Raw genomic sequence first — 22,766 nt, 5'->3', positions numbered from 1 at the left:
TTCTTGGGCGCGTATGGAATAAAAATAAATATAAGGCCAATCATAGAACGACACTTGTCGTAAGTTGTCTTTGGTGTCTGATGCTACGGTATACACGTGAGCCCTATTAGACGCCGGTCTGGTCGGCTGCTGGTCTATGAGCAGTGTTTTCCAGTTCAAATTGTACTTTTTTTTTTAAAAATATTTTTTAAATATTTTTAAAAATAGAAAAAAATAACAATACCGTAATAATCTATTTCTAAATCATTAAATAAAAAAATATTTTAATATGTGGTGTAAAGATTATAAATAGAAGAATTTAATTAGTTTAATGGAAATAAAAAAAATTTAAAATGCGTGTGGTGTGTGTATAGAGAGTTGGATAGCAACTTCTTTGAAATAATTTGGAGATAATAATTCTATTTATCATCCTCACACATCATATAGTATATCTTTTTTTTTTTAATATAACAAGTATGTGGTATATGTCTTATGAATGAAAAGTAAAACAACTCAATTAGTTTAATAATAATAAAATAAAATAATAAATAATAAATAAATTTAAAATTTGTAAAGTGTGTAGTGTGAGATGATGAGTAGCATCACTCTTTTAACTTTAAATTTTCTTCACAAATCAAATATTGTCATGTCAATTAAATGAAGAATTTTTCTTTAGAAAATAATTTGTACAGCTATAAATTTTGCATATTCTCTTTTTTAAAAAATTGGTAAATATAAGACTTATATAAAAAATTTATTTTTTAATAGTAGCTCCATTACTTTTCAAGAAAAATAATATTTACAGTTATAGGATATGCAAACTCCGTACACTTTTTTTTGTTTTAAAGTGGATAGATCTATAACCCGCATGAAAAAACTCATTTTTAATTGGTGGATTTTATTTTTTTCAAAATGGGTGTGGAGAACTTGTATATTATAGAACTGTATTTAGCATTATTCATTTTTTAAAAAAAGTGTGCAGGGTTTGCATAGTTTAAGATTGAGTAGTGTTACATGTACTTACAATTTTACTTATAATATTAATTTTATTAGTTTTCTTTTAAAGTTTAAATTTTATAATTTTCAGTATATTAATAATTTGGATACGAAAAAGTACATTTTTTTATAAATTTTTTTTTAAAATACATTTAACATTTTCCTTTTAACATTATCTAGCATTCCGAAATAAGGGTTTTTGAGATGACATCATAAAAAAAACATATTTAAATCAATGCCCGAGAAATCCGAGTATAAGACCAGATTGCTGATAACTTAACCCGATCACTAGCATTAAACAAGGGAAAAAATTGTTAGTGTTGATTTGTCTACATATAGACCCCATTTGCATCTTAAATAATAAACCATCATATATTTTATTTTATTGATATACAATAACAACAATGAAATGAGAAATTGAGAGAATCAAACCAAAACTTCAATTATCTTTGGATACGTTAACTTCTGTCAGTCATATATTAAACGTGATTGGACAAAAAAACGTGTAGTTTTTTGACACATGCAGCGTACATTATTGACCGTTTATTCTAGTCATGCGTGGCAGTGGCCGGTGGCCCAAAAATTCAAAGCAGCCATAGTCCTCATGGCCTGCACCATTAACTGCCAGGCACAAAGCATTTGACTCGTGCTTAAAAACTTCAGATTATGAAAACATAGGCAATATGATATGTTATTTAGGGAATTCCATTTTTGTTGTATATAAATATGAAACGAGCCCAGACGTTCCAGCCCGTTTAACAACGAAACGGGCCGATAAAAGCCCAACGAGACATACTTGAACACAGCGATCTGATCACACCGGGTTGATGTTAATAATCACAGGTTCCCCATGCAGAACTAGAAGGAATAAGATTCTCAACAGTTCTAAGAAAGCAAAAAAGTAAATTGATATGGAGGGAATTGGAATAGTCAAAAAGCAACAATCCACTGTCCCTCTAAACAAAGGAACGCCAAGAAAGCACAAACGTAAAGAATCTAAAGTCATCCAAGTAATGATATTACATGACCAATATTATAAGCAACCAGGCAATAAATCATTCTTTTTCAGGTTTGTTGGGTTTTTGTCTTAGATCTTGGGTTCTTCTCTAAGATGGAGACTTCATCAAGAGCAGAGGTTATGCAGCCAGCACTCCTCAAAGTTGGTATTTCTTTAGCTATTGTATCCGTGGCTGGGTTTTTCTATGCTAAGATCATGACAAGAAAAGTTACTGTTATTAAAGATTGTCCGTTGGAAACTCAGGTAACTTCTCTCAAAACCATTTCTTATGATGGGTTTGAAGACGAAGATAGCTTCCATACTCTTCCTTCCACATGCATGCCTTTAGTGGAAGATGAAGGATCGACGATCTGGGACTGTAGTAGTCTTGCAAATACATTGCAGGATTTAGAAACAGGGGACGGGGCCAAATCTGAAGAGATTCTAGTCCTAAGAAGCAAGATAGGAGATGTAGAAAAGAGGGAATGGGAGCTAGAGAATCAGTTTATTCGTTACCGTGATTTAAAAGAGCAAGAGTCCATGCTTATGGAGCTTAAGAACATATTGTTGTTGGAGCTGGCCCGTGTTGAGTTCTTGGATAGGGAAATTTCGTCATTGAAGACGGATACAATTATACTCAAGAATTTGGTTGAGCACTATGTGGGAGTTCTTGAGCAGTTAGAAGATTGGAAATCAGAAAATAGGCTGCTTCAAAGGAAGGAAAAGAAACTTTTGAGAAGAACGAGGAAGCAATCACGTGTCATAGGAGAGCAAAATATAAGGATTGAAGCTGGAGAAACAGCAATTTTGGCAAGTTGCGATGCGCTAGAAACAAGGAATGCTATCATCAAGAAATTGGATGACAAAGTTAAAGAGCTACACACAATTATGGACCAAACGCAACAAGAAAAGAATGAACTTTCGACGAAGATAGATTTGGCAGAAACATCAGCTTCATCAATCTCCAAGGTTTGACCACCTTTCTGCCTTGATGTGAAATGCTTATGTAAATATATATATAGATATATATATATATTTATGATGTGAACCATTTATCTGTGACTATTGATTCATTGAATTGGGCTTGAAATGTGACAACAAAGTCGCCAGTTTCAACCTCTTATTCCCAGTATAGTTCTGATTTTGCAGATTGAAGGAGAAGGTGTAACACTGGAAACTTACAATCAGCTCGTGAATGAACTGGAACGGCTCAAGAAGGATCGAGAAGCTGAGATTAAGGAAGTGATTTTCTTAAGATGGAGCAACGCATGCTTAAGGCATGAGTTATACAAGAAGAGCCATCCTGAGTTGTCATGTTTTGAGGGTTGCCAAGAAATTGGTTCTCTTTTAGAGCACAATGAGCCTTGCTATGTCGTTGAGAGTAGTCATGACGAACATGCTGCTTCGAAAAGGGGAAAGTTATTCCAAAGGATTAGAAGATGGGTGGAAGGAAGTGGGAAGGCAAAAGGAAAAGTAGAAGAAAAAATAAGGCAATAAAGTAAGTGCTTTGGAAGTCATAGTGCTTCAGACGCGGCAGAGGAACATCTTCATGCAGGCATGCTAGAAGGTCTTGCTGCAGTGCATGATCACGAGATTATGGAATTGTAATATTTATTTGCAAGGCTGCGTTAAAAATTTAAACAACAGCAAGTGTAGAAGAACCAATATATATATGTATATATTTTGCTTATGATGGCTTTTGGCCAATATAATTTTAGAAAATAAATGTATGCAAACCTTTTTTAGAAGTCGAGAAACTAAATAAATTTAATTTCTCGAATTTGAACTTAATATTTTCATATAAAAGACAAAAAAAAGTCACATATAATCCAAAGAGAATTATCGCAGATGGATAAAAACATATGAAGAGTAATTGGTTATTGAAAGGCTAATTGACATTTATTCTCAAAGGTGAGAAATGAAGACAATATTGCGTTATAAAGAGGAAACTAGAAGCTTCAGAGGAGAAAGAAAAGGCGCCCGCACTTGTCGCCCTAACATGTTTATATTCAGTAACGACATCATTATGGGCGTCACAATTAGGGCTGCAAACGGGCCGGTCCGGTCCGGCGATGGACCGAAAATTTTCGGTCCATTATTTTTCCGGACCGGACCGGACTGAACACCCAAAGGGACCGGACCGGACCAATAGCTATCGGTCCGGTCCGGTCCAGTCGGTCCGCCCTCTTTTTTTTTTTTTTTTTAATAATTAATAAAAAAATTTATTTAAAATATTAAATTAAATTAAGTGACTTATTAATGTGGATTATGTAACAAACTCAATAAAAAAATATTTTATATGGTCAATGATAATAAATTAGATGAAAATTATATTATTAATTTATATAATTACTATATAATTAACTAATTGATATTATATATTTATTAATTCATAGAATATTAACAAGTGTTAATAGTATATTTAAAATTTTATATTGTTAATAGTGATAGGTTAAATGAAGATATATATAAAATATTGTTAATTTATAGAATATTAATAAGTATTAATAATATATTTAAAAATTTATATTGTTAATTGTACAATTATTATATATAAAATATATATAATTTTTTTTTTTTAATTTTTCATTCGGTTCGGTCCGGTCCGAAAAAACTGTGGACCGTGGACCGGACCGAATGATTTCGGTCCTCTAAAATATGGACCGGACCGGACCGGTCTGAGTCTCGGTCCGGTCCGATCCGGACCGAAACGATCGGGTCCGACCGGACCGTTAATCACCCCTAGTCACAATATGTAATACAGAGAGTGAGGGGTGTTAACTTGTTACTAATATTATCATAAAAAAAAAAAAAAAATTGTTACTAATATTAAGACTCTGTTTCATGTTGAGATGAATTGAAATGAGTTAATTTCTTTATAAATAGTAATAAATTGAGATAGTAGAATGAATTTTGTGGAGCCCATCTAAGATGTATTTAGATATTAAGATGAATATAGATGTATTTATGAAAAATTAAAAAATATTATGAGTTTCGCGTGTAAAGATGTGTTGAATTCAAAAATATGTGGATTTCATGTGAAAAGAGGTTTTAGGTTAAGTGATATTTAGTGATTTATGAGTTGGATGTTTGGATGTTAAATTCAGCTTAAAATTAGACTGAATCTTAGGCATGGTTTGGATAGTAAGATGAGATGAAAAGATTTTAGATGAAAGTTAAAAAAGTTAAATAAAATATTATTATAATATTTTTTTTAATATTATTATTATTTTGAGATTTGAAAAAATTGAATTATTTATTATATTTTATGTAGGAATTTGTAAAAATTATAATGATGAAATGAGATGAGTTGAGATAGTTTTGATCTAGGATAGTGCTAGTGTGTCGTTCAACTTTGACCATTACATGCCCAATAGTACAAATTTTATATTTTTTTAACATATTTAAATATTTTTAAAAAATATAAAAATACATCAATATATTAATAATCATTTCATTTAAAAAAATTAAATGCACGAGTGATTAAAATTAAGGGAAAAAATGAGGCAGCATAGTGGATTATTCTTTGATCTAATATGTCCCAACGTCCAAACGGGGCTTAAAGGTATCTCGATCTCATGGAGTTTCGTAGAGGCAAGACGACACTGGTTCCCTCGTGTGGACGAAATCCATCATGTTATCCCCTCTCTCCCCCTCTCAAACAAAAACCAGACCGTTTGGGTTCACACTTCTCTTCTCTAATGGTCTCCCGAACCATTAGCTAATCCGAATGGCACTCTCTCTCTTCCCTTGCCATCACCACTCTCTGGTTCTCATCCGTAGCCCTCTCACCTACTTTCCCATTTTAGGTTCTCTCTCTCTCTCGTACACACGCACACATACCGTTTGCATTGTATGTGGGCTTTGTACAGTATAAGCTAACATTGGTTGGACTTCCACAGAGACAGGGAAGAGACCCTCGAACAGGAACTCAACTGGGTTTCCATGTCGCTGCTCATGCTCTTCCTCCAATGGTGGTGCAGAACCAGCCACGCTATCTTTACAGTATGACGGAAGAAGGGCACTGCTTGGCGCTCTCCTCACAACTGGTTAGTTATTTGCTTGTATGGCTTACTGCTCCACAGTAAAAGTTTAACACCCCCACAAAAAAAAGTCTTGACAAGGAATTTTTGTATTTGATCATTTGCGTCTTTGTAAATCTGTCTTTACATATAAAGGTGTGCTGACAGATTACATAAGCCTTTGCAATATTAACAGTTTAATTGAAAATTTGGGTCATATGGCTCCCTTTGGTCATTTTGTTTCCTGATAGTCTTGACACCATTATTTGTTATACATTTTTCCTTTTGATGAATTCCCAATTTCTATGTTCATTTGGCTGATTAAATTAAGTCAGTTGCGGGAGTCTATGCCTGTGATGTAGCTGAGGCTGTTAGCACCAGTAGAAGAGCTGTACGTTTCTTTTTCTTCTTCTTTTTTCCCTATTTTTTCATAGTTTATTCTGAGTTAGTAGTTGTTACTAATGGATAGAAGAAAACAAATAAATTCTGCGTCCTTACCGAAAAATCATGCAGTGCTTTTTTTATTTTGCTGCAGCTTAGAGGAGCAAAAGTACCTGAAAGTGAATTTACAACTCTTCCCAATGGTCTGAAGTCAGTAATTCACACCACTTACTTATAATTGCCTTCTTCCTATATGCATATATTTTCTATCGTTAATAAAGAATAATCTTATTGATGAGAAAAGTATATATATTAGTTTTTTTGCTTTCTTATACTTTTTCTTTCTATACTTTCATGTATGCTGCCTTAAATATGTTACGTGTATTTTCCATGAAATGGCATGCTACATGTAGATGATTGTACCTCCAAAAGGGAATTGTCTGCGTGATACACTCGTATGAAATTTTCTTCTTTGGATCATCGATTTCCACTTTCAGGCATGACTTTGTGTCAGATTTTTTTTTCTCGATTCTTCTTCTTATATATTAAAATATAACAGTTTTAATTTGTAGCTCATAACTCCCAAGCTTAGGATGGTTTGGTTGGTTACCTTCATTCCTAGAAGTTGCATTGCAGTTTTCAGATGCAAATATAAACTGAAATTATTTTGGTAATATCTTTCAGGTACTATGATTTGAAGGTTGGGGGTGGAGTTGAGGCTGTGAAGGGATCTCGGGTTGCAGTACGGTTGTGCCTGCTTAAATTTTAGTATTTTACATATACGTATAATGCTTCTTCCTAGAACATATTGAGACTTCCCCATATCATATGTTAAAAACGACCAATTGAAGCTGTGATGCATGTGCACGATACCCATAAGAATTTTATAAGTGTTCCATTAATAACTCATACAATTTGTCTCTAATAGATATTGCTTCATGCTTGTTAATAATTACTGACTTCGACATTATATGGTCCTGTTTCATAGACTTGTATATATTAATAATCCTGGTTTTACAGATGTGAAATGTAAATATCTTGAAATTACTGTTAATTTATTTTTATAAAGGACATTCGAGGGGAGCACTTAGGGAGTTTTTCTTTAGTACTTTATGTTTTTGGCCTAAAGCTCTTGTATTGAATGGAGATCATCTTCATGATTTGCTTTTAGCCCATTCTAGTTCCTAGCTCGTATTTAGGCATTTTCTCTTGTATACTTCCTATGTACTTGGGCTCTGCCTATTTACTAGTCAATAAAATTTTCATATTACTTGTAAAAAAATATATACTTTTTATATACCTTATAAGTATAGAAAGTTTTCAATATTGGACGTTTTGAATGATTTGAGTAGGTTTCCTTTTTCAGCCACATAACCGATCCAGATGTTGTATCTTGTATATTCAAGCGAATTCTCACCTTAAGAATGTTGATTCTTGAGAGCCCTAACTGAAAACAAACAGAGAAATTTTGGATTTTTGGTTTCCATCTGAATGTTAACAATGTAAGTAGGTCTGTGGGAAGGAATTGGAGATATTTTCCATTTTCCTTTGGAATTTCGAGAGCTTAAAAAGGCAATATCTAATATAAATGGGCTAATTTCATCACTTTTGTGAAGCTGTCAAAGTACAACTGCCTACTGGAAATTAAAGCAAACCACATATGGATTTTGGGTATCAAGAAAAGCCAGAAACTTGCAATATTCAAAGTTGCACATCTTTTTGCACATCTTTTTGAAGTGTTGAGTATTTAGGTTGCACTCATATTTTGTAAGATATGCCCTTATTACACACATTCACATGTATCTAACATGTATAGTGTTTTGGATACATATCTGTTAACTTGTGAAAGTACATTATAATTTATTTATTTTATTCATGTTGTAGGTTCACTACGTTGCGAAATGGAAAGGCATCACTTTTATGACTAGTAGACAAGGACTGGGTGTTGGAGGAGGAACGGTAAGATAATAATGGTGCCACTTTCCACAAAATTACTATGTACTCCGTTGTTATAAATTGCTTCTGAAGTATATAGAAAGAATCAACTATGAATGCACATGCATTGGCATCCCAATAACCTGGATTAACAGTTCCAACCACTTTTGGCCAGAAATGGCATTCCAAATGATGTCTCATTATCCAAGTAATTGCTTTAGGTGAAGTGGTTTTTTCTCAAGAGAGTTATCTAGTCCCTCTCTTCTATAATGCATACAATTAGGCTGGGAAAGAAACACTTCATATTATCTTCCTTTTAGTATTCTATACTGCATGACTGACAAATACACTCATAAGGATGGAAAACCTATAAATGTTTTCTATATCTAACCAACACGTGCACTCATAACCAGTTCTCTATTTTGTTGAGCTTATATATAGTGGAAAATCTTCAAGACGTTATTTCAGACCAGAAAGTGAGCCTTCAATCACCCTTATTCATAAGCATATATATGAAAAACTCTAGTAATTCAGTTGAAGTGCTAAGACACTTGAATTTTCTCCTTGTATGGTGCTGCCACTGTTTATTAACTCTTCCCACTTAAATCTTTTTTCAATAAAATGAGTGAAAACCCTTTCACCTGTCCTTTAGATCTTTCTGATTGCACCAAGCAACCATACTACTAGGTTATCCCATGGTTTGACGCTTTTCCTTTTGATTACAGTCAACTTTTTTTAACATACATGGGAAAAGGTTGTCTAGCAACATAGTCTATGCAACTATGCAACTATGCAATCTGCACCCACCCAGATCTGCTACACCGCCTGCATGTGCGCTTGTCTCACAAGATTATTATATATTCACGTATTTCCAAGTGGTTTCCAACACAAGTTCAAAGTTATAAATCCCACTTCTTGCCTGTTTCAGTCTTCTTAACCATGAATAAATTTTGCTTCTTGTTTAATGTTGATATACTTGAATTGCTGCAGCCATATGGATTTGATGTAGGCCAATCTGAGAGGGGAACAGTGCTTAAAGGACTGGATCTAGGTGTACAGGGCATGCGGGTTGGAGGCCAGGTGAGATCAGTTTCTGGCCTGAAATTTCCTTACTATATCTCTTAACTTTTGTAGTATAACTTTAAATATTCAGAAGTATGTATGTGATTCCTTGCTAGTGATTGGTTTTGAGCCTCAAGTAGGTCCACTATTCTGAACTGATTTACTATAAAGAGAGTATAAACTTATATAGTCTGAAGATCTCATTTTTTTTAATACAATGATATTGTATTAGTAAGAGTTTTAGGGTTAAGATTACTATCCCTCCCAATTGGTGGCATTTACCGGTCTTAGAGATTTGTGGGTGGAAGCTTCATGCCTGTATTTCATTAAATTTGAGCTAACTTCAATAATTGCAATGAGGGCAATACATTTGATTGGTTGAGGATAGTGTTCAACTAGCTGGGTCTCAGTTGTAGACTATATCAGGTGTTTGATTATTTATTTGTATGCAGCGATTACTAATTGTTCCTCCTGAGCTAGCTTATGGAAGCAAAGGAGTCCAGGAAATCCCTCCCAATGCAACAATAGAGGTAAATTGTTTTTATCTCTTTCCCAATATTATTAATGTGAAGATTGGGAGCAAAGTTAAGTGTTGGCTTGAACTCGCATGATCTAGTACTGTATTTTGAATGTATATGAGATACACGCGTCATCTTTGACAGAACCTTTGACTTGCTGTCGTAATAGAGTGATTAAATCTACTGTGGTTGGATTATCACACCATGTATACCTTGGAATTAATTCCAATCTATCACCATAGCTGTTATTCCTCGATTGATTTTAGTCCTTTCAACTTATAATTTTTGTTCCTTTATGGTCTCATTTCTATTTAAATCTTTACTGTTTCATATCTTCATTGGATTGCAGTTGGATGTTGAACTACTGGCCATTAAACAAAGCCCATTTGGGTAAGTAATGGGTAGAAGCATAAATCCTCGCCTTCAGGGCTTCTATATATATACTGCAATTCCCTGAAGGTTGATTTCACTTGTATATTACCTTCTTATGCAGGTCTTCTGTTAAAATTGTTGAGGGTTAATGCAATGAGTAATGATGATACCCACACAACACGTTAATGCAGTCATGTTGGTTTGTTGTATGGATGACTGAAGAGAAGGATCCCTCGTATGGCGGTTTCTGTAAATTGTGAACCTGCAATTACATGTGTTTCGGGACAAGACAAAATGTCAACTAAAATTAATGTTTGTGAATGTTGTTTTAGGTTGTGTCTTTAGATCTCAGAATTCATCCCAAGTCCCGTTATTTTCTGATAATTTATTTTCTTTTGATTTATTTGTAAGTACATGAGATATAAAAACTTTTCCTTGTGGAATACATAATAAAATAGCAAGGCAAAAAATCTAGAAGATGCGTAAAAATACGTGTACTGTAAGGTAACTGTTAGGCGAATGACGATCAATATATGTATTATTTCTCTTTCGCTTTGGAGATATTTTCTTAGAGGTTGGACAAGTTGGTCATTATATGTTAAAAGAGAGAGAGAGAGAGGGATTTATGTTCACAAATAATCTTAGCTTGTAGGCTTTTTGTGCATGTCTTCCGCTATGTCTAGTGTATGGTCCACAATACATGATAGTTTATTAAGGGGCAGAACATTAATGAGATCTTGAAAGAAGTACAAGTTTGAGGGCCATTATGCTGTGGAATTCCTCCTTCCAATTTTTTAATCAAAACAGTTTGTCCATTTTCATTATTTGTTTCTCAACTACATGAAAAAGATGAGGCAAATCTGGGAAACCCTTAGTTAGCACTGAGGCCCTTCTCTGGTAAAAGCTTTCCTAGACTACTAAAGATAGTTATGCGCCCTTCTGGACACCATTCAAGAGGAATCCACCACTCCTATAAACGCCAAAAATTAAGTTTCATGGTTTTTTGACATTGATTCTTGCACCCACTTTATTCCTTTGCCATAGCCTTATATATGTACCCCCAGCTTCCTTCCTGTCATGTACCATAATCTTTTTCTTCTCCTAGCACATGCAAAATGAGCACTAAACCAAGCACAATACCCGGCTTGTTTTGTAGCAATATCCTCCTGGTTTTTCTTCTTAGTCTTCAATGTTCTTCTCAGAAGTCCTGTTCCAATTGTGGCTCCATTGAAATCCCATATCCTCTAAGCACAAACCCCAATTGCGGTGACCCGGATTATTCTCTCCGTTGTGATCCCCACTCTCAGAAACTCTATTTTGTTGCCCTTAATGGAAGTTCTTATGCTGTAGTCAGCATCATGGCTGCATCTCAACGCATGGTGGTGCAACCATCAGCGTGGCTGCCTGACAGATGTGTCACTCAAGACATGCTGGTGAGTGAGGGCCTCTGGTTGAACCAATCTCTCCCTTTTAACATAACTTCATCCAACACCATCTTCCTCTTCAACTGCTCCCCCCGTCTTTTGGTATCTCCTCTCAATTGCACTACTTCTAGCCTTTGTCACCGTTTCTTGGAGAGTTCGGGACAAGTTGACAAAAATCGAGCGCTTCAATGTGCAAGTGGTCTTGACCCTTGTTGCACCTTTATTGTGGGTGGGATACCTTCAGCATACAAGATAAGGCTTCATAGTTCAGGTTGTAGAGCCTTCAGAAGCATCCTTCATCTGGATCCTGAGAAGCCTGCAAGCCAATGGGAAGAGGGGTTGGAAATTCAATGGGCTCCCCCACCGGAACCAGTTTGTAAATCACAGCTCGATTGCTCCGGGGCTTCCAAGTGTTCAGCTGCTGGTTTAAATGGCCAACTCCGGTGCCTTTGCAATAAGGGATACCTCTGGGACCATGGTCTTGGAACTTGCTTGAGAACGAAGAAGAATATTAAGGCTGGCCTCAGCTTAAAGGTCTCCATAGGGATAATCTCCTTTTTCTCTCTAGCACTAGTCATGACCGCTGTCACCCTAAGAAGATCTTGCAGACGTCTCTCGAACCAGGCAAAAATGGCCAAAGCTAGAGAGAAGATGTTAAAATCGAGCAATGGTGGCAAATCTGCCAGAATGTTTCACTTAAAAGAGATGAAGAAAGCAACAAAAAACTTCTCCAAAGACAGAGTTTTAGGAAGTGGGGGTTTCGGGGAAGTCTACCAAGGTGAGCTTCAAGATGGGACAGTTGTGGCCGTTAAGTCAGCTAGAGTGGGCAACATCAAAAGCACGGAACAAGTTCTGAATGAAGTTGGGATACTTTCTCAAGTCAATCACAAGAACCTTGTCAGACTCTTGGGTTGTTGCGTGGAAGGGGAGCAGCCCTTAATGATCTACGAGTTCATCTCAAATGGGACCCTCCATGACCATCTACATGGTAAGTTTTCCACTCTCCTGGACTGGAAAACGAGGCTAAGAATTGCTTTACAAACTGCTGAAGCATTGGCTTATTTACATACTGCGGCATACACTCCCATCTACCATCGCGATGTCAAGTCCACAAATATTCTATTAGATGATAACTTCAATGCAAAAGTTGCAGATTTCGGGCTCTCCAGATTGGCTGACCCAGGGCTGAGCCATGTATCGACCTGTGCTCAGGGAACATTGGGGTACCTGGACCCTGAGTACTATCGCAACTACCAGTTAACTGATAAAAGTGATGTTTACAGTTATGGGGTCGTGTTGCTTGAGCTTCTGACCTCCCAGAAGGCCATCGACTTCTCGCGTGATCAAGATGATGTGAATTTAGCCACTTACGTGGGCCGAAGGGCCAACACTGGCGCAAGCATGGAAGTTGTGGATCAGCGGCTTCTTGGCAAGGAGCCCACGGGCGATACACTGACAAGCATAAAGCTCTTCTTAGAGCTTGCACTTTCCTGTCTCAGAGAGAAGAAGGGAGATAGGCCTGGAATGAAGGATGTTGTTCAAGAACTGCAGTGCATAATCCAAATCGTTGATCAGGAACAGGTAATTACTAAGGATGTTATTGTCGACAGTACATGAATGTATATTTATTTGGAGTATTTGACTGTCAAACATGTTTATTATGTGGATGGATATAATCTTTGAATATTCATGTTGCAAAGTTAAAGGTGGTGGAAATAATTCCAAGAAGAGGCCGATTAAAGTGATTCCAAGGATCGATGGATTTGAATGAAAGGAAAGACATAAAGCAGGAAAGATTGGGATCAGATGCTTGCTTACTTTCCACAGAAAGTGTGAAATGTTCCACAAGACATGTACTTGGAGTTATGGGGTTATTGGAATCAAATAGGGCGTACCATGATTGTTTCTCTGGGAAAAAAGCAAACCAACTTTACAAAATGGGGAAAGCAATTACAGATGTTTTGAATTTGAAAATCAGAACCGTCAAAAAATGGAATGCATTGCTTGAAAGTTATTAGTAATGGGTGCTTTATGTGTATCACGTGAATCATGATGCAAATCAACATCAAGTAGTATAATCTTGTTTATTGCACCATATATATTCTAGCCCCTCCACAAACTAATTCAGTGGAATGAGTTTGTAAAGCAAAAATAAAAATATAAAAAGAAAGTTCGAAAACCATCAAGAGATTACAATCAAGCAATTACTTGACTTGGGTAACCTTCAAGAGAGTTCGAAACCATGCATGTTGGGCAGAGAGCTGGATGTTAAGAACTCATTCCAACAAGCTTTTTTTCTGGGCATGACCCTATTTAACATTAACTTGCACTGGACATGCATGCTCGGGCATGCATGTTACATGCATGTCCGAGCATGTGATTGGCCTTTATCTTTTATATCAGATACTTTTTGAAGTTTTTTTTAAGGGCAAATAAAGTATTAATGGAATTCACCATGATATAAATGGAGTGGATCTACAATTACCCCAATTCAGGAGTGAAAAACCAAGTAAAAAAGTGGGAAAAGATTAAAGAATGATACTGTAAGTACACTAGTAGAGATCTAATGGAGGAGGAAGATAGACGATGATGATTGAATGGCATATCCCAAAAAACGAGAGTACTGTAATACAAATTATGTGAGGAAATTTAGGATGTAATTCATTGTGAGTGGGCAGTACGTTATGGGGGAGGCGAATAATAAAGATGGAAAGTAGTGACTTTAGTCAAAAGAAAGGGTGATTACTTGTGGTGGTGTTTATCGTAATCATCGTGGTTTTTATGGGCATCATAGGAAATTTTTAATGCACTGCTTTCTGCTTCCAAAGGTAGAACTTGAACCCATCTCGTGATCCTATACATTAATATGCATTTCCATAATATAAACTTAGCGAGAAACCCAACCATTCTATCTTATGCATGGTCGAATTCTACCTTTTACCAACCCCTTGAAGGTCGCGTACTTCACAATCTTAGGTTTCTCCCTTTTTTCTCATTTTTTATTTTATTTTATTTTAATCAATATTTAGAAGAAAATATAATAATATATGAAGTATTTTGTTGCTATCAAAATCTGGTGCAATCGTAAATTATTGAAGTCTAATTATTGGTTTTTATTTATTTATTTATTTATTTATTTTTTTGGGGGGGAGGGTTTGTTATTGACAATTATATATCAACACAAGGAGGCTCTTCCAACCTGCAATTTTCTTTTCAACTTTCTCAAATAACTCTCCTAAATCATTTTACCAGTCACAATAGCAATATTCAAATACTTGAAAGGAAAATACCCTTCGTAAAAGGTAGTAATGTGAATGAGCGAATTCTTTCTGAAAGTCGGAATAAGTTTATAAAAATAAATAACACTTTTATCTTTACTAATGACTTGACCTGACCAGCCCTCATAAATCTTCAAAGCCAGATTCAAACCTCGTATAGATCTTTTACCACTATTAGCAAAAATAACAATATCATCAGTATACATGAGATGGGTAACAAGTGGTGTATCTCTAGCTTGAGAGAACTGACCAATTTTGACTTGATCAAAGTAATGATTGAGCAAACGAGAAAGCACATCTTGCATAATGATAAACAAGTAAGGCGAAAGAAGATCACTTTGCGACAGACCACGTTCACCTTTGAAGAACCCATAGGAGTGACATTCATCATAATGGAATACCAAGGTAAGGAAATACACTCCTTAATCATATCATAGACTTGAGGAGAAAACCCAAAAGCATCCAAGACATGAAGTAAGAAACACCAATCAACTCTGTCATACACCTTGGACATATCAAGTTTAATCAACACATTACCCCTTGTATGAGGGTAAGGTTGATACGGTTGAGTAGGTTTGGCATATTATTAAATTCTAGATCCTTCGTGTTATACAAGTATATGAAATCTTTGAGACTGCCTAAGAAGGATGTTGTTATTTTAAAGAGGTTGCATATTCCGATTTTAACTGCTAAAGTTAAGAAGGTTACTCTAGTAAAGTGGATTTGGCCTCAGCAGGATTAGGTGAAGTTTAATATTGATGGCAGTAGTTTGGATAATCCAAGTCCAACTGGTGCCGAGGTGTTATTCGGGATGCTAGTAGTAAATTGTGTGTGGCTTACTATCATGTATTCTTAGGCCAAGGCTTAGGTGATGTCGGCTTGGCTTTAATCGAGTTCATATTGAGACATACTTTAACTTCTAGTCAACTGGGTTACTAGGGGTATTTGTAATATTTGGTATGTTGAAGGTTTTTGGGATGAGATCCAAGCTTGTCTTCTTTGCATGGATTATAAAATTACTCATATCTATCGCGAAGGTAATGCTGTGATTAACTTTCTTACTAAGCAGGGTGCTGGAGGGTTTAAATACGAACTGGATTCATGATAAGGATATTTTATCTAGTTAGTTAAGATGGATGCATTGTAATCCCTAGATAATGATACACTTACAACTATTTTACAACTTATTTTAAAATCAGCTAATGTAATTGTGCACCGTCATTAAAAATAACTTCAATTTTACATAACTACCTTTTGAAATAAAACTCTAAAAGGGTTGATTTTATCATATTTCTCCTCATTATATCTTCTACTCATTTACCAGGACATTCTACAAGAAAATTTAGAAAAGCATGCTGCATTTGGTTCAAACAGCCTCCTTACTATTATCAATAAAAGTGCTACTACTACAGTATGAGTTCTCTATAACATGCATGGATGTTCTTAAAAAGATAGAAACATGCAGTCCTGTAAGGGGGGCAAAAAAACCTAAGTACTCCGCAGGCCTGAGTTATAGAAGATCCACTCATGTATTAGTATCAAAAATTCTGCTCTACCAGAGTTTTAGCCGCAGCGTTTCCTATAACCTTCCAAAATGTATCATTTCCAAAGGCAGTGGCCTTTATCAATTAACTGCAACCCCAGCAGATAGATAACTGGGATGAAGGGCATCCTGACCAGATACTTTGGTCTTGGAGTACTTGAGAACTTGCACAGCCTCTTCCACTTTGGCTGCCAGAGACTCTGGTGACTCCAACAAAAGCAGCAGTTCTGAGTTGTCCATCTCCAAAAGCATCCCCGTAATCTTTGCAGCAAGTTCAGGCTGCACACACACAAAAAATACATATGTTAGTGTCAAGCAATTGAGTTCATTTGACGGTACGGGGTTCATCTGAAAAAACATTAAAATGACGGTGCTGCTGCTTGAAATATTTAAAAATTCAAGCAAACCTCCTGAGGAAGTTTGTGGTAACTGTTTCTTTGTAAATTATCCACGAAAATCCTCATATTACCACGAAAAATGACTAAGAAAACTCCCGTAAAATATACTTAAAAATCGTTAATATATATATATTTTTTTATATAGGAAAAAAAAAAGGCGTTAATATGGTTCTTGCAGTACCTTGTGTTTCTGAACAAGAGGGTAGAGACGCTCGCCAAGTATCTGCTTCTGCTGCTCAGGGGAAGCAGCAGCAAGCATGCTACTCAGCATCTCTGATCCCTGTGGCCCAACTCCAACAGAATTAGTAGCAGTAGATGAAACTCCAAATCCTTTATTCATCTCACGTTGACGAACATATGGCTCATACTTAACCTGGACAGCACGCTGCAGTGCATCCTTACAAAGATCAGCACACATATGGCACATTTGTCATAGTAAACTGAAAACTGTAATAAGAAAAAAAGAGAGAATAGGCAGGAGGGAATATAGGGATTCCTCCCTAGCACAGCCTTCCATATCAATCTTAGATTTTGACTTCAATAGTGCATGAAGAGATTATCATTAACACATCTCGAAAAGTGTTCACCAAGAAGTCAATTTCTCTAAGATATTGGAATGCTTATGTGAGGTAGACAGCAAAAATTTTAGGAACAGTTGCAGACCTCATAGTATTGTGGAATGCATGGGCTTCATATAGAAATAAAGCAAAAGCATATGTCTTCAGCATATGAAATAAGGCTGAAATGAAATAATTGTGTGAAGACAGCAAGAATACCTGCTGATTGAATGAATCTTTTGAGTAAGTCACTGATTGTGGCATATATGGAAGAGAGTGACCACCACCCTGTGGAGGCATATGCCCATTCATCCTGCCACGGTTGTGCCTATTTTGCCTTTGAGCGTTAGGAACCTGCAAAAGAAAATTAAATGAACATAAGCGTGCCAAGCATGAGTGGAAAACTAATTCCAATAACATAACTGTAATACTAGTCTATTTTGTTTTACTCTCACGGTTTGTTACAAGTCTCCAAGGATTATCCACAATTTGATACCCTAAATTGGTTTAAATGCCACGAAAATATACATTTAGAGAAAACATTGGTATGTTGTTAAGCAGATAGGAACTTACAACTGGAACTGGGGATGGTTGAAAGACTGGTCTGGTTGGAGGTGCAAAGCCATTAGCCCTCCATCCAGGCCTCAAACCCAGAGGCTGATACATCATAGCATGCTGAGGAGCCACTTGTGAGACAACACCAGCAGGAGCAGTATAGTAGTAAGGAGGATATCCACTGGGGACAACAGTAGGTGAATGCCCCGCTAGTCCCACCATATGATGGGCATACTGAAGCTGCAGTTGTGCTTGTCTATCCTCTTTCCTTTGAGCAATAGCCACATATAGTGGCTTCCCATGAAACATGTATCCTGTGAGACACCAAAGGACAACATAATCAGCTACCTGAAGAGTGAAACATGCCTAGTGAACAAATAATAAAACCTTGCATGGCACCGTAGGTAAGCGAATTTGAATAGCAATCTCCAGTAGTAACCATAAGGTTTCTGAATTTAGTTCTCTCAAATTCTAATATATTCATGCAACATGTCAAAATTTCCGCCAAATTGTAAAATGTGTAGCCTAATTATAAATTGGAAGCGCCTCTGTTGTCTGAATCTCACTTTGAAACCTAAAATTTTCAGTGCTACAGCTAATGTATCAAACAATATATGGATACATAGATCTCAACTTAGAGAGCATCTCCAGGAAGAAAAAGAAAACTGCAAGACCAGGATTTCTTTTCAAGAAACATCACTAAAAGCATCACCAAGAAAAATAAAATTGAGTTAAATAATGCAAAAGTCTATGCTATATGAACTTACTGAGCATTAATTTATATGTTAATCTCGGTTCAAGTATCAGCAGCTTGCTGCTAATTAATAAAATTTTTTGTTTATTTGACCATTCAAAAAACAACTTATATAACCGATACACGGAATCAGTAATAAGTATGCAATGCAAAATGACAATGCATTATTGCACGCTTCATCTGTAACAGGCACATAGCATCATAACGTTCATGTCAAGCAGATACACTTTTCAAAAATTATAAGTAGGCCCAACAGACATAAATCTTTAAGCACAAGTGCATTGATTTAATTAAAGACATTCTGTAATATTTCACTCCGAGAACAAAAAACTAGTATAAATCCATTGCAAGAAACAAATGTGGGTTAAATAGTAAATATCATCTATTCCCAAGCCATGACCCAAAACAATAAATGATTAAACTGGACAAGTACGAGCATAAAGAAGCCAATCCAACTGGGTTAACTTGTTTGGACTCAGCTTCTCTGTTCCACCTTGCATACTAATTAAGTTGCTTTGAGCCACAGTGACAAAACAGCCTAGGCAACATCAGACATTCAGATTGTGCAGATGATGCTGAACTAGCTTATAGGGTATAATATCTATAACAAGCTACTTAATTCCTAACGAAACCCTTGGGTGACAACCCTTCCGATTCCTATTGACATGAGTACATTTTCAGTTCTATTGACATGAGTACATTTTCAGTTCATTTAAGTTTTACAAGGATTTAAAAAACAAGAGAGATGTTTCAGTTCCTCCACCTAAAGATTCACTTGAGCATGTGAACGTGAAACTGTTTTTCATATACATGATATAATCATTCAAGTTAACTTCAAAATCATCAAAGAACATGCGCAAATGTTTGTTTTCTGATTTCTTAGGGGCCATCGTTCAAAACACCCATTTGGATACTGAAACTGAATGATTTTACCACACTAAAGTTGGCCTTCTAAAAATGTAACACATAAAAGCTCTCCAAGTTAACAACTAACCATGAAAACTGCTCACAGCTTTATTGGCCTCCTCAGGGGTGGAAAAGCAGACAAATCCAAACCCTTTATTTATTCCCTTGTCATCTCGCATAAGTTTTGCAGAAGTAATTGTGCCACATTGACTGAAGTGTTCTCGCAGCTCCTCATCAGTGACATCATCATCAATATTCTTCACATAGACATTTAAGCCCTACAAGTTTTTTTTTTTAAAAGAAAAAACAGAGATATAAACTGAACAGACAAGAAAAAGCAGACAAATCTAGGGAGAGGAATGGGCCTCTAATTACCTTGTACTTAATGATCTGCTCTTTACGTTTCTCCTCAAACTGATGACGTAAAATTTGCTCGCGCTCTGCTTTCTTCTGTGCCCTTGCTACGTAGAGAACTTTTGAACCTAGTACATATAAATTATAAACAACGTGGCAGAATTTCAGAATCAGGCAACCCATTGCCAATCCAAGTTAGAAAGGAAAACATAACCTACCAACTTGCGATCCATTCATCTGTTCCATTGCTTGTCTTGCATCATCTGGGTTATCGAAGTTTACAAAGCCAAAACCTCTGGAAGTCCCTTTGTCTTCCTTTGATATAACCAAACTAGCAATTTTCCCAAACTTGGAGAACTTCTCCCGCAGAACCTCTTCCGTGACATCTAAATCCAAATTCTTTATGTACAAATTTGTATATTTAACATCAACGCTGGGCAAAATCCTATCACTCCTTTTGACAAACTTTGAAGCATATCTGAGCCATGGATGTAATTTTGAAAAATTAAATATCTATTAGACCAAAGAAGAAGGCAGAATAAACAAAAAGAATACATATATGCTTCCATGCACACACGCTCATGCACATAATTTTTTAAGTAAAAATTATTAGTATATAAAAGAAGCATATGGATAATCATGAGAAAGAGCTGAACATACATCTGCTTCTCTCCAACAGTAGAGCCATTTAGCTTCTCTATAGCATCATTTGCAGATTCCTCAGACTCAAATTGAACAAAGCCATACCCTTTACTCTTCCCATCCTCGGACATCGCAACTTTACAGGACAAAACATTCCCAAATTTCTGAAACATATCCTGAAGCCCAGAATTATCAATTGATTCATCCAAGTTCTGCAAAAAAACCAAATCTCTTTCAGTAAGAGTCCAAATCAGAAAGAAATAAAGTAACTAGCATGATCTGTCTTGATCGTATGATGTCAAAAACAAAACAGATACCTTAACAAACACATTCCCTTTTCCACTTCTTCTTGCATCTGGATCACGATGCGACCACATAACCCTTATCACTTTTCCATTTAAGGCAGTGTGATTCTTTACTTCGATAGCGCGAGTTGCTACATGAACAAGAAGAGGTCAAAACCAAAAAAAAATGAAAATTAGACTTTAAAGAATGCATGTGATATAATCACAAAATAAAACCTAACATAAGCATGGAGAAAGATCTCCCACTTACCATCAAAGTTAATCAAAGCTCTTTTTGAAAACTCCACAAGAATATTCAAAACATCGATTTTGTTATAGACTTGAAACCTTTTGGTAAGACAACTAAAAAACCCAGTAAAGAACGTAAAATCAGCAGGGCAATCACATGGGTTAACACCTTAAACCTTAAATTCGTATAATATCCAAAGATGGGATTGTGTATTGGGTATATCCAACGTTTCTTTCCCTACGTTCATTATGATTGTGCTCTCAACTACAAAAGCCTAATAATCTTCCAAAATTCAATCAAGTAAAATCTTGTTCTTTTATCCAAACAAGGGAAACCTTTTTTTGATAAGTTAATTGTCTACTGGATGTATACAAGAGAAAACAACTAGTTGGGACGCAAAAAGAAAAGAAAAAAAAAAAAAAGATAAACCCATCTAGCCCAAGCCCAAAGACGCGCCTGCCCCAAACCACCACCAGTGCACCAAGCCTATCCCACCAAACCAGAAAACAAGGCAAACCTTGCAATAAGAATTTTTTTTTTTTTTTTAGTTCCTTTCCTACAGTTTCCATGTAGGCAAACAGAAAAGTTTCGTTATTTATACTAAATGCAGATACAAAGAAACACACTTTAGTTTTATTTCAATGAAAAAACAGTTTCTTGCAAGACAAGAACACCTAGCATTTTCTCAAAACCAACATTCAAGATCCCCTTATAGCATCGAATAAACACAAGCAAAGGGTAACCAACTTTCTCGATAACCTCACTAAAGCATTCCAAAGTCCCCGTCTTCTCCAGCACAATCCCGGAACCAAACAGACCAGAATAAAAATGGAAAAAGATTAAAAATAGAAACCAAAAGAAAAAGGGCTTGCAGCATTGTGGATATATATTCTGATAGTGATACCGTCATTGGGATCAACAAAGTTGACGTAGGCGTAGCAGAGCGACCTCCCCAATGAAGAATCCCTGCAGACCCGCACGGAAGCGAGGGACTTGAACTCGGAGAAGGCGTCGAAGAGCTGGCCATCCGTCACGTTCGGGTGGAGGTCCCCCACGTACAGCGACGCCAGAGGTGCGTTCACCGCCGGAGACACCGCCATTGTTGCAGTTAACTATCAATGACAAGGAAAGGATACCGTCAAGAGTTCAAGTGGCGGTTCGGGTCCGGTCTCTTGGATTATATACGATCGAGTAAACCCAGCTTAATTTGTGAGTGGAGAAAGAAACGAAGAGAAAACGAAGGAAAGTGTTTTGGGAGAGAGAGAGAGAGAGAGAGACGGAGAAGAGAGTGTGATTGATATGGAGATTCAAAGACAGAGAGAAGAGGGAGGGAGGGAGAGTTGTTTTCCGATAGAGAAAGGTGGGGGTGGTGTGGTGTGGGAGGATTTTGCATGGACGCAAGGAGGTTGAGCCGTTCGCTATAAGAATGCGTAAGGCTGGGCCGAGCGTCACGCGTTTACGTAGCGCGTGTTTAAAACCTTCCGTTTGTTGATTAAGAAGTTACGTTCTTGTTACTAGAGGATTTATTATTATTATTTTGTATTTACAGTTTAATTGGA

At 36.3% G+C, this 22,766-nt stretch overlaps 4 protein-coding genes across 5 annotated transcripts; 3 read left to right on the top strand and 1 right to left on the bottom strand.

Annotated features, from left to right (window-relative positions):
- Nucleotides 1-1,700: 1,700 nt before the first annotated feature.
- On the top strand, nucleotides 1,701-3,703 carry LOC109008464 (protein CHUP1, chloroplastic). The gene is made up of 2 exons (XM_018988560.2): nucleotides 1,701-2,941; nucleotides 3,122-3,703. The coding sequence occupies exons 1-2, from the start codon at nucleotides 2,087-2,089 to the stop codon at nucleotides 3,467-3,469; spliced, it is 1,203 nt and encodes a 400-aa protein (XP_018844105.1). The 5' UTR covers nucleotides 1,701-2,086; the 3' UTR covers nucleotides 3,470-3,703.
- A 1,858-nt stretch (nucleotides 3,704-5,561) lies between these two features.
- LOC109008466 (peptidyl-prolyl cis-trans isomerase FKBP16-4, chloroplastic-like) lies at nucleotides 5,562-10,765 on the top strand. 2 transcript variants are annotated; one of them, XM_035688558.1, is made up of 10 exons: nucleotides 5,562-5,741; nucleotides 5,875-6,021; nucleotides 6,326-6,385; nucleotides 6,530-6,585; nucleotides 7,060-7,117; nucleotides 8,260-8,334; nucleotides 9,301-9,390; nucleotides 9,825-9,902; nucleotides 10,240-10,280; nucleotides 10,384-10,765. In XM_035688558.1, the coding sequence occupies exons 1-10, from the start codon at nucleotides 5,703-5,705 to the stop codon at nucleotides 10,409-10,411; spliced, it is 672 nt and encodes a 223-aa protein (XP_035544451.1). In that variant the 5' UTR covers nucleotides 5,562-5,702; the 3' UTR covers nucleotides 10,412-10,765. The 2 variants fall into 2 exon arrangements, with proteins under 2 accessions (XP_035544451.1, XP_018844107.2); XM_018988562.2 differs by having other exon boundaries at nucleotides 5,564-5,781; nucleotides 6,330-6,385.
- Nucleotides 10,766-11,186: 421 nt separating this feature from the next.
- On the top strand, nucleotides 11,187-13,787 carry LOC109008465 (wall-associated receptor kinase-like 20). Its single transcript, XM_018988561.2, has 2 exons — nucleotides 11,187-13,267; nucleotides 13,387-13,787. The coding sequence occupies exons 1-2, from the start codon at nucleotides 11,378-11,380 to the stop codon at nucleotides 13,429-13,431; spliced, it is 1,935 nt and encodes a 644-aa protein (XP_018844106.1). The 5' UTR covers nucleotides 11,187-11,377; the 3' UTR covers nucleotides 13,432-13,787.
- A 2,428-nt stretch (nucleotides 13,788-16,215) lies between these two features.
- On the bottom strand, nucleotides 16,216-22,600 carry LOC109008467 (polyadenylate-binding protein 7). The gene is made up of 10 exons (XM_018988563.2): nucleotides 22,112-22,600; nucleotides 20,991-21,109; nucleotides 20,692-20,885; nucleotides 20,250-20,509; nucleotides 20,053-20,159; nucleotides 19,766-19,955; nucleotides 18,036-18,331; nucleotides 17,682-17,816; nucleotides 17,087-17,290; nucleotides 16,216-16,786 (listed from the first exon to the last, which is right to left on the bottom strand). Exons 1-10 carry the CDS (start codon nucleotides 22,305-22,307, stop codon nucleotides 16,589-16,591), a joined length of 1,899 nt encoding a protein of 632 aa, XP_018844108.1. The 5' UTR covers nucleotides 22,308-22,600; the 3' UTR covers nucleotides 16,216-16,588.
- Between the last annotated feature and the right edge of the window lie 166 nt (nucleotides 22,601-22,766).

Source organism: Juglans regia, chromosome 3 (assembly GCF_001411555.2).
Source record: "Juglans regia cultivar Chandler chromosome 3, Walnut 2.0, whole genome shotgun sequence".
Lineage (NCBI taxonomy): Eukaryota > Viridiplantae > Streptophyta > Magnoliopsida > Fagales > Juglandaceae > Juglans > Juglans regia.
The sequence above is the reverse complement of the archived record's forward strand: the minus strand, read 5'-3'. Positions and strand labels throughout refer to the sequence as shown.